General features: G+C 38.8%; 1 protein-coding gene across 1 annotated transcript; it reads left to right on the plus strand.

Annotated features, from left to right (window-relative positions):
• Nucleotides 1-1,965: 1,965 nt before the first annotated feature.
• Nucleotides 1,966-9,294, plus strand: arid5a (AT rich interactive domain 5A (MRF1-like)). The gene is made up of 7 exons (XM_044367991.1): nt 1,966-2,071; nt 3,327-3,397; nt 5,741-5,909; nt 6,013-6,065; nt 6,864-6,961; nt 7,054-7,213; nt 7,303-9,294. The coding sequence occupies exons 1-7, from the start codon at nt 2,068-2,070 to the stop codon at nt 8,542-8,544; spliced, it is 1,797 nt and encodes a 598-aa protein (XP_044223926.1). The 5' UTR covers nt 1,966-2,067; the 3' UTR covers nt 8,545-9,294.
• Nucleotides 9,295-11,934: the final 2,640 nt, after the last annotated feature.

Below are 11,934 nucleotides of genomic sequence, written 5' to 3' on the forward strand. Positions count from 1 at the left end.
AAATCCCTCTGAAATTTGGACAGTTAGAAAATATTTGGTTATTTTGACATTTAAATGTTAATCATTTTGAAATGTCATACTCTATCCGCAACAGATGGAGGAATAGGGCATCCCCCTTTTCAAATAAGATCAAAAACATGTGGAGGAAATGTGGATAGTGTCGAGTGCAGTTTCATTGCCTCTCAGTGTTTTTATCACGAGATCTGTGTCATTTTACTGAGTGTAGGACAGCTGAAGGAAAATGGAAAATGATATAGGGCAACTTTCTTTTTTTTTAAACAAATATGAAATCCAGAGGTTCTGTTGAAAGGAACCCGGTCCTTTCCAAGGTCATTGGTACAGAACATCTTTGACAACTCCCTCTGACTCATGACTGGTAGTAAGGAAATAACTGACCGTTTTTTTACCCGCTTGCCATTCAGCTCTAGTGGAAAAAGCTGCTTCTGCATTGTCCTGGCATTTATTTTTAACTAATATCTTTCGGGCAATGGCCAGTTGAAACTGCTTTTTAAAGAAGTGGTGCTTTATCTCTTCCTTAAAAATGAAGTCTTAAATCTAACAGTCAGTCTCAAAGCCTTCATTTACATGTGCAATTGTAGTTCAGCTAAAAGCTGATATGAGTCAAAGCTACATGCTTGTGTGACTCCGGTCTAAACCACTTTTTTATGCTAAATAATGACATTTTAGCAGCAAATTTGTTGTATGTCTACAGTTTGACCATCTAACATTCAAGGGTTTCATGTCACAATAATACAAAAAATGTTATTTAATATAAAATTAAATGTTGCACTTTGTCAAATAAAACTGTCTCCTCAACATAACGGATACTCCCAAACCCTCCCTTTGTTTTTTTTATGTCAACATCCAGTATAACCTCATAATAAATTAAGGAAGCAAGATACTTTCAAAATGCGAATTCATTGTGGCTTTTAATACTTCATGTTATTCTTCTTTAGAAGATATTCTGTGACTGCAGGAAATGTCTCACACAATTATATATTATCTGCAAACACACTATTAATTTCAATTCTACAGCAGCAACAGACATTTAAAGAGGACCCAGTAAAGTCTCAGTGACATAAAACATTGGTTTTTACGTTTTGTTGCTGCAAAATGAAAACAATCTGTATAATTTGGTTCTGAATCACCTGTGATATGAGTCATTGCATAATAGACTATTAGTCAGTAGGCTTCCTCCAAGAAACATTATTCTCTCTGAAGAAGCGATGTGCATTTACAGTAATTGGTGTAACCTTGCTTCCTTTATTTGAGATTTTTTTAAGTTGTTTTAATAATGAAGACATGTTTGTCCGCGTTAGGACACCTTTAAGTCTTTATTTGGTCAACCGTTATGTGTCTCTTTCACTTCCCCAAATTCAGCAATTTAGGTGAATTTGAGTCCAGTCTGCAAACTGAAGTGTGTTTATGTGACAGAATACATAACACGTGTGTATGACGAGGCGTTAATTGTCTTTATTGATGAGTATTGTTATATTTCTTTTCTCATCTTGCTGTGTCTTCTTGTTTTTGATTGTCCTTATTCATATTTTCAGTTTGACGATATTTGATAGTTAAGGCTTGTTTTTACAAAGAACTATACAAATAAAATCACAAGTTATTCTCATGTAAAATGTATGGAAGACATTGATTGTCTCTTGAATCCATTCTAATGTACACATATGTTGTGGTAATACATAGAAACACAATGATGACATATCTAGAAATACATAACATACTACATATTTATCTTTATAGCATCGTATTTTGTTGAAATGTGGGACAAAATAAGAAATTAGATTTCGGTCCATGCACAAACAAACAATTTAAACACAGCTGCCATGTTTTTCTCTGAATATCAGGAGACGAAACAGAGAGAACTCGAATGAAAGAAAAAAACTCAGTTTCCCAGACTCATTTGCTGTGGTGCGATCAGTCAACCAATGAAACTGTCCTGTGGAGACAATTTCCTGTTTCGTGGTGTGAAGTTGAAGAGGGCGCTGCATGAATTACTGTCACAAAACACAGTAAAGCCAGAGAACAGAAGACCTCTGAAGATTTCCTCTGGCAATGGGTGAGAATTACTTTTATCTCTATTTGACGCTAGTTGTTGTTCGGTTACTGTTTCTATGTACACACTACAACCAGTTACTTGCTGAATATTGAACTTGATAAATATTAATACATTTAAATGACCTTTGTTAACATAATGTATGAAAACTGAATTAAATCTGTTTTTGTGAAAGTAGATTAATTTCAGTGATTTTGAATTTGAATCGGAAAGTCTTGAGAATTTCATTTACTTCAATCTCAAGTAAATTCTCAAACCATCACAATACTTTGACTGAGATTAATATCTGATTATAACACAAAGGTCAATATTGTGTGAATATTTCTTGACACATAAGGTAACAGACTCGCGGAAAGTATCGGTTTATGTCGGAGACATAATCTGTCAAAAATATTTCCTTAACACATGAAATAGAGAAGTTAGAAGCTACTGAAAGCAGAATTAAAGGTTCAAGCCGCAGCACAGGAAACAAGTGATCTCAAAAGAGAAGCATATTGGTTTTGCACACAAATTATATCACCGTGGGAGGAGGGCTGCAAGGTATTGAGCTGAGTAACATTTTAATTCTTAGAACTGCATTTAATTCCCAAGCTGTTTGGTGTTTCATTTTGAACACATGTGTTGTTGTTTTTTTTTACTTTTTATAATCCATCAATGTGGACATGGATATTCAGGCAGAAAAACTCAAAAATACCTTAAATTCTAATAAAAAAAAACACATAACACATGAGAATAAAATGTTAAATATTTGTTAATGCTTCATCTCATATCCCACCACCAGCATTGGTATCACTGTACATGTGTTTCTTAATGTTTACCAAACTTCATGGAATATCTTATAATTACATTTCACATACATGTATGTACATGTAATCTATAGTTGCGGATTATCTCACTATTGCCGTATACTCTAGTTTTTGTGTTACAATATCATACAGTGCAGCATACGGGCGGTTATGTTCATGAGCAGGAAGTGGTTTTGCAACTTGCGGTTTTATATCAGACTCAGTTGACAATATGTTCTACAGATTTTTTGTGCTGATGTGTCATCTGACCATTACAAAAACGACAAAAGCTACCACTACACTGATGTTCAACTTGGATGATTTGGTTAAAGATATGTTGTAGTCTATTTAGACTGTGTATTGCTGCGTATAGTAGTGTTTGACTGTGGCTCATCAAATTCAAATATTCAAGTGGCTTATTTGTGCCATGCTAAATATATTGTCCTTGTTGTGTCTCACTTCATTGTTTGAAGCTCAAGAGGAGCAGAGAGAAACGTCACAACAAACCACAGCCAGTGAAGACGAGAAGGGGACGTCAAACCAGGTACTAACCTCAGTCACTGCTGATAAAATGTCAGTTGGCCTTCTGGCTTCAGCCTGGGCAATTTTCATCAGTTACAGTTAATCAGTGACTACAGTGATGACTACACAGTGCGTTGTGTTTTCATTTCCCTTTTTTAGTGAATTTGAGATAGTGGCAAATTTTGAAGTGCTGATTGTGTGCGTACAGTTGTTTCATCTCAGTGGGTAATTGTGAAATGAGTAACGAGGAATAAGTGATTCTGCTTTTGTATTCTGAGAGAGCCACCAAACACACACACGTCTCACACACCGCAATATTTCTTTTGCACATACAGAAACTGCAGGAGGTCCGCTCACAGCCATCATTCTGGTAACTGAAATGAGAGGTACAATATGAGAAACACAAATTAGCTCACCAAATTTCCAAGGCTGATGTTATTTGAAAGCCTGGCGGTTTCTGTGGTGACTTCTGGCCTGCCGATAGCATCAATCCAGCACACCGCTGACAATCATTGTGAGAGTCACATATCAACACTTTGACATCAACATCACCCACACAGTTTTCCAAAAAATAAATTTCTTCTAGTGGAAATTAACTCAATGTTTCACAATGATATTTGTTTTCTGGGCTAGAGTGAGATCTGCAGCAAAGGGGCTACAGTATGTGACTTAGAGTGCAGACGTTTCCTGTAGGCAACCATTGAAGCATAGACCTGAAAGTTTTGTGAATCAGTTCTGAAAACAATAACTGAAAGTAAACAGGCCCTTCATGAATACTGGTGAATCTTATGCAAGATCCCGAGCAAAAATTTACAATTTTAGTCTCTCATCACCTGCCAGATCTCTAAATACAGATGCAAATGTAGTTTTGCAGATATTCCTCGTTCTTAAGCCAAATCTGGAGATACAGGAAATTCAAATGTGATTTGTAAAGTATGATTCTCAGTCATCTGTTTTTTTTTTTTTCTTGTAATACAAACATGACAGTCACTGAGGTGTTCTCCCTGGTCATATAGACTAACAGTGGAAAGTCAGAGCTGTTGGCTGTTAGCTGGGAACAGCAGTGTGGAGCAGATGAACTGTGACTCAGTTGGGGCTATCTTGGTTAGAGGCCTGCACCTTCACTATTACTCACTCTAGAGGCCTACTTCTCGGAACCAGGAACCGCATAGAGGAACTTGATTCAATATGAAACCACCTTGAGCTGTTTTGTTGTACAACTACTGCCACAGATATAAAGCAGCATCTTAAGGGTGATGATTCAAACTAAAATATTGACATTGTCCATTGTGGTCTCTCTTGACATCCAATCTATCGAAATTTCACATTTAAATATCGGCTGTGACATACCGTAATCTTTGATTTCACTGCAAAAACAGAAATGACTGGATGACAATTTGGGCTTTTTGAGGTTGTATTCACATGGCAGGAATAATATTGTTTTTCTCACAACTATCATTTGATACATACCACGCGCTGTATTCTGTCCACATAAAAAACACAATACAGTTTTTAAGTTTACCCTTATATTGTACCAAGTTATTTATCAAGAATATTGCTTAAATGATTAACTTTAAAGGCCATTCAACAACTGTATGAGAATATGCTGTGTAATATCAGGGCAATCATTCAACAAGAGTGAACAGCACTACTTTAATTTAACTAAAAAAATACAGAAACATTATCATCCTCTTCTTCAGTCCTTGTTGTTCTCTTCTTGAAAGCTTTTTAACGGATTATTTTAATTCTGTGTACCTTCACAGTTTCATTTCTCCTTTCTTGCAAACCACAAATAGTGACATTGTCAATTTCTTGTTCTGGATTTCTGAGTAGTCTGGGCATTCTCGGTAACGTAAATTCCTCTTCAAAGTTGTTGACCCCAGTTTTGCCAAAATACATCAAACACGGAATCAGTTTTTTTTTTTAATACTACGGTAGCATCTTCTTGTCAGTCACCGCTGATGTATTGTTTGCAACATTTTGTATTACAAGTAAGAATAAATCTTTTGTTTTGGGTTATGTTTGTTTTTCAAAGTGACATTTGTGATACCAGTGACTGACAGCTCTAGACCAAAAACCCCACAAGTCTGCTGCTTTCTCTCCAGACAGGATGTTTAGCGGTTTTCTATTGAAAGTAGCGGTAAAACCCTACCCTCTGATTTTGATGTTTCATTTCTACATTTGTGTCCCATGAGACAATTCTATGTGACTTTTTTCCCCATTTGTGATCATAACTTCAACTGTAAAACAGGTTTTCCATATCAGCACAGTAGACCATGTCACGTCTACAGCAGCACTTTGATTTTGATGCAAAACACACTTTTGTCAGATTTTTCCTCTAATGCATCTGGTTTCTCCTTGTTAGACTTCTCCCTTAGTGATTGAGATTCATGACTCTACAACTGAATGTGAGGAAGAAGTGAGGCCCAATCCACTGCAGATGGAGGAGAAGTCATTTGTGTCAAGTCTGCACTCTTTTATGAAGGGCAGAGGTACACCCATAGAAAGGATCCCACATCTGGGCTTCAAACAGAGTGAGTCGACATGCATTCTCACCGTGCTCACTGTTGTACTAACACCATATGAATTGTGAATTCAAATGAAAATAGTTCTCATGCTTTTCTTCTTCTCTTTCAGTCAATCTATGGATGATCTACAAAGCCGTTGAGAAACTGGGAGGTTATGATTCAGTAAGTACAAGTTCTTTATTCAACTATTGTTCAAAGAAATTACAATGTGTGACTGATGCAAACAGCGTAAATGTTAACCATAGGCCAGGTGCAGTAATGTGGTGGTTACAGCAGCTGGGACATTTAGGTTACTGAGCTCTCAGTATATCACCACCCATACATTTTTGTCTTTGTTGACACTATGGGACCAGTTCAACTCATTGAAATGGCACCAATGGCAAAAAGTATTTTTAGTGTGTTTTGTGTGTCAAAGGCTCTATTAGCACATCTTTTTTTTTTTTTAAAATCATTTCCTAAATGTTGCTTCTGTGCAGCTGTTCATTATTAGGACATTTCTTTGAAAGGATTATGTAATATGGTAGTATACTGGAAATGTGCTCATTAGACAGTTTTTAGGAAACCACCTGATACACTAATATGTAGTTTGACACACAGCACTACACAGTGAAAAGTATTTCCTGTCAGTAAAAGAACTGTTAAGAGTTTAATTTATTATGAATTTTTGAAATTGAACAAATACATATGAACTGGAATATGATGAATTGGCATTTGCCAACTAAACCAACTTAACATTTTTTCTGTGTAAAATTTCCTTAAAATTAACTGTTAAATACCTGCAAATTACTCATAAATTTTCCAGGAAATTAGTATTAAATTAAAGGACCTGTAAAGTAAAGTGTTACCAATAACATATATCATAAATGATAATTTGCACATTTTGGGGCCGCTGGTAAATATTGTAACCATCACAGACACATGTTGTTACAAATGCACTCTTCTTCATGTGTTATCCAACAGGTGACAGCACGACGTCTTTGGAAGAAAGTGTACGATGAGCTGGGAGGAAGTCCAGGCAGCACCAGTGCTGCTACCTGCACTCGCAGACACTATGAGAGGTAAAGATTATTCTGTCTCCAACGACTCTGTTGATTCAGTCACTATATGAACTGATTCTAAATCAGAAATAAATGTCTTGCTTACGTGATAGGCTGGTGCTGCCCTTTGAGAGACACATAAAAGGAGAGGAAGATAAACCTCTGCCTCCAAGCAAACCACGGAAGCCATATAAAAGAAATTTGGAGGGCAAGGTCAACAAGGCTGAGGGGAAGAGGAAAAGGACTCAGTCGGACAGAGAGATCGATTCTGAGGTAGCATATTATGTTTCTGATGAAAAGTTTTTAAAAAAAATAGTGAAATTTGTACTGTGTTTTTAAAGGTCCCCTGTATTACTTTGCAGTTACTCACCCAGAGGAGTCCAGAGGCTGCCTGCCAAAGTGAAGCAGGGATACACCCTCACTCTGCTCTCTGGCCAGCCACCTCTGACAGACACCATCTGGACTGCTCTCAGCCAAACCGAGCGGTCACCGATCTTTGCACTTCTGTCTATGCATGTTCCCACCGTCTGCAGGTCCCTGCAACAAGCCCCTGGACTGCTCATATCCCCTCAGCTGCTGGAGATATCATCTCTCCTCTGGAGAAGAAAAAGCGAATGGCTCAGGCCAGCCTCAGCTTGCCAATGAGCCCACAGGGTGAGGATAAAGAAAGGCCCTCCGTCATCCAGTGCTCTCCGTCTCAAGCTTGGGCTTCCTCCAGCCGGAACTGCAACTCCTCTGATGGCTCCCCGCTGCCCTTATCCTCCTCCTCTTCCCGCAGCCCCTCCCCTTACTCTGTTTCATCAGAGGACACTCCAGCAAGTAATGAAGATAAACCTGCATCAAGCTCAGAATTGCCAATAAACTGTTCCAGCACTGTGAAAAACACATCTAGCTCTAGTGAGGACAGCAAGTCTCTGAGCTGCAGTCAGATATCTAAAGATCCTGCAGGACAGAATAAAGACGTTTCTCACGTCAGCTCCACAGATTCACTTAAAGGCCAAATTAAAGACTCTACCTGGAAGCCAATCCACAAAGGGAGTGCCAAAAACTTCGCTCAACCTTTTCATTCATCTTTCACTGTGAAGTCTGACTGGGCTCCAACGTCTACCTCTAGTTTCTCCAAAGTTATTCCAAAATCTGTACAACTTCTGCGCCCTGCTCCTATTCGACCAGGTTATAAAATCCACCAGAGTAGGTTGACGCAGCAGAACGACTCTCTGAATTGTGCAAAGAAGCTGAACAACGTGACTCCGTGGCTTTATCCGACAGAGAAGAGGGAGAAATCCAGGACAATGCAACAAAAGGTTCCTCTGACTCAGCAGAGTCTGTCCCATTCCACCGCCACCATGCCAGTGTCATATGTCCTGTCGAACTACGACAGATCAGGGAGAGACTCTCGACATCAACCCCCGCTGCACCCCGCATTTCTCCCCAACAGAATGAGGCTACCTCAGTCTCAGCTAATGTATCGGCATGTCCCAGTGAGTCCAGCTCACACTGCTCTCATTGGCTCTGCTGTTTACCCATATCCCTACCCTATGCCTCTGTTTGGTCCCACACCTGGATATGCCCTTACTAATCCCATTTTCCCTCACAAGCTGTGATTCTTTGCATTTCAACTCCAGAGGTCAGTCATTTCTACTTGTCAAAAGTTTTTTAAAATTTTTTTATTTCATCTTTACATCAAAGAAGGCAACCCAATTTTCTATTGCTCAGTGTAATCTTAGCGGCTTGGAACCGAAACCTTATGTGTGTTTTAGACATTACATAAATACGCAAAACACACATGATATCAGACATCTGAAAAAGGTGAATTGATTTCTGTGGCGACACCACTACACCACCACCCTTTTGGAAACCAGTACTGTAATTAACTGACTGACTGTGTTGATCTTCTGTGACCAAAACCAAAATACACTGCAGGGAAGTGAAGTCCAAGCAGTGATGGTTTTGCATTATTATTTTTTTTTAACTCACAGCTGAACTGTGTAAGAAATTTCCCATAAACTGTATGTGATATTTCTTTAACTGCAAATTAAACAATAAGCATGCAATGCGAGCAATGTACATGCTACAGGTTGCTACCAGAATTACTATCACAATTCAAATTGTGTCAAACCCACAGATCTTGCACATTTTTGTTCTCGGTTGCACAATTTCAGTATACGTTGTTTTGAAAGCTGCAAACTTTTTCATTGTACTGTATTGTGAATTTTGTTCAACATAATTCTGTATAATACTGTATGTGCCATCAATACTGGATGTTTTAATAGATATTTTATGCAGATCTCTTTGTCATTCAAATGTATTTAAACAGTATTAAATAATCAGATACAAAAACACAAATAAAAAGATTTAAACTGTTGGTCCTTTGTTCTTACTCGCAGACATGTTGAGGATTTCTCCATTCAAAAATCAATAATTCACCATGTCAGAGTAATTATTGATGAAAACGTATCCATCATTCAAAGATTCATTCATTAACTATTAATTTGTCAGCTGGCGACTGTGTGGCACCATCGCTATTCATCTGGTTTTAGGAGTTTGTCTCACCAGAGACAAAGGAGTGTTCAGGTACACGAGCAGGTTTTCACTGAATGACTCAGAGCATGGTGACAAAATGCAAAGGACAAGCCTATATTTTCACCATCAAAGTCATGTTTCATGCACACTTTTGTAAAATAAAACTCACTCCAGTGTGAATGAAGGAGCATTATGGCACTGCAGTGCCTAAGCATTCACTCTGCCTTCAAACTTCACTTCATGTTGTTTTTCAGCGTAAACTTTGCTTCTAGACATGAATGTAAGCTGTCTGCTGATCTGCTTTACAAAAGTGATTGCAGTTCTCCAGGTTGTGGTGCAACCTGGCTCTCTGTAGGTCTGATGCATCACAGATGAAACCAAGAGGAAGCGGCTGTGAGAACTGAGGTGCCATACTGTGCGTCACTGCAGTAGTAATAATGCCACAGAGGATGCAACATCATTACTGGTGAAAATAACAAAGAATTCTGAGGCAAGAGCAATAACGAGGAAAGAGAAAGAGGAAATTATCTCCGTTGCCTGAAATTCTGCTGCAGGCTACTGAGTCACATGACTGTATCACATGACTAATGGCTGTCTCACAGCTAATTTCCAAACAGGCATTATTTGGATAAACTGACCACATATCTAAATGGTTTAGATAAAGTGTCATATTATCAGCTTTTACCTGACTCAAAATCTCTTCCCTCTGAAGAAACACAATACATTTTGATTTTGGTTGGTTATGATAACAAGTATATCCAGCTGCGGCCACTGCATGAACGTGCAGTATCTACAGGACACACCCACCTGGTTAGGTTTAGGCATGAGGAAGGGGATGTTTAGGGTTGGGGGTGAGGTGGGGTGTGTAGTGTAAGGTGACCCTTCTCCCTCAGCCCCTGATGTAAGCAGTTCTAACTTCTAGACCACCAAAGAGTTGGTGCTGCTCTGGAACCAGTTTTCCTGTCCGAGAGCCGGTTCTTTGGCTGTCGAAATATGAAGAACTGGTTTGAAATTAGGCTCCGGCTCCAAACCGTCCCTTGAACTGCCTTCGTTGAAAAAGGGGTAAATGTGGTCTGAAACGAAACAGCTGAAACAACTGAAGCAGATAATGGTATTCTGCTTAATTCACACCAGATAGTGTGGTAGAGATGACTCAGGGTGAAAGATAAGAGACAGGATACAGAGAACTGTACAGATGAGACATATCATGCTGACTTTGGGAAACTAGCTTCCCTGTTTTGACTACTGTGAACTACTGTGGTTTTGGAAGCCAATAACGACTCGTTGTCAGTTATAGGCCATGCAATTATAAACTATGCACACTTCCATATACAATATCTCTTATGCTTTGGATGCCGGTAGCTGAGTTCTGACTTGTTAGTGTTATATGTCACATCCTGGCTGGACTTTGTTTGTTTTTTGGACTCTTTGCTTCTTTGTGTTCTTTTGGTTTTCTGTGTTGCACTTCTGTTCAGTCCTTTTGGTCATTTGATTTTGCTCTTTCATGTTATTTGAGTTGTTTCTTGGAAAGACTATTAGGTTATTGGTTAGCTTGTAGTTCTGTGTTTCTAGGTTTATTTATCCAGAGACCTCAGCCTTTCTCACCCTTATGTTGGGACTGGACTGTGTTGGAGAGGGCTGAGTTGAGTTGTATCTCTGACGGACTATCTTGCAGTGGTTGGCTTGTGGTGTTGTGTGCTTAAGTTTGTGTAATTCTGGGACAGTTTGATTTATACTGGGTTGTGATTTAAAGTATTGTGTTCTCTGAGTTTTGGTTTTCTGTTACTCTGTGTTTCCCTTGCGTGTTCCTTCACTCCTCCTGTGTTCATGTACTCCTCCTTACACCTGCCCTGCATGCGTCCTCGTTAGCCCTGCCCTTGTCTCGGTATTCTTCCCCAGTCTGCTGTCACCTTCACACCTGCCCTATATCAGTCCCTTCAGCCCTGCCCTGCCCCCAGTGTCCTCACAGCCTATCAGCTCCCAGCCTGCCCCTGTGTCTTGTCACCTGTTCCTCGTTGTCTGATAGTTCAGTTTGTATTTTAGGTCTGGTTGTCAGTTGAGTCTTGTTGGATCATTGGTTCTGTTTTGTTCTTGTTCTGCATTCGGTTTTGTTCCGGGCAGCCAGCCTTCTGTTTTCCCCTGCAACTCTTCAATAAAGAAGTCTCTTCAGCATTGCTTGACCTCCTGCATTTCGGTCCATTTCCTGCTACTCACCATGACATTATATCAGAAGAGCACTTTTTTGGTGATACAAATTATTTTTTGTTGTCATTAAATTTCACTACTGTCTTGTGTTTGTATCTTGTGTTTTTAAGGTATGTAGTTGCTTATGTTTTATTGTTTGTTTCTTTTATTATATCTTATACTATTTTTATGGTCTTATTTCTTTAACAGTTTTACTCTTGTGAAACACTTTGTGACCTTGCTCTAAGAAAAGTGCTATATTAAATAAACTTTACTTACTTACTAAT

The sequence above is a fragment of the Thunnus albacares genome, chromosome 2 (assembly GCF_914725855.1).
Source record: "Thunnus albacares chromosome 2, fThuAlb1.1, whole genome shotgun sequence".
Classification (NCBI taxonomy): Eukaryota; Metazoa; Chordata; class Actinopteri; order Scombriformes; family Scombridae; genus Thunnus; species Thunnus albacares.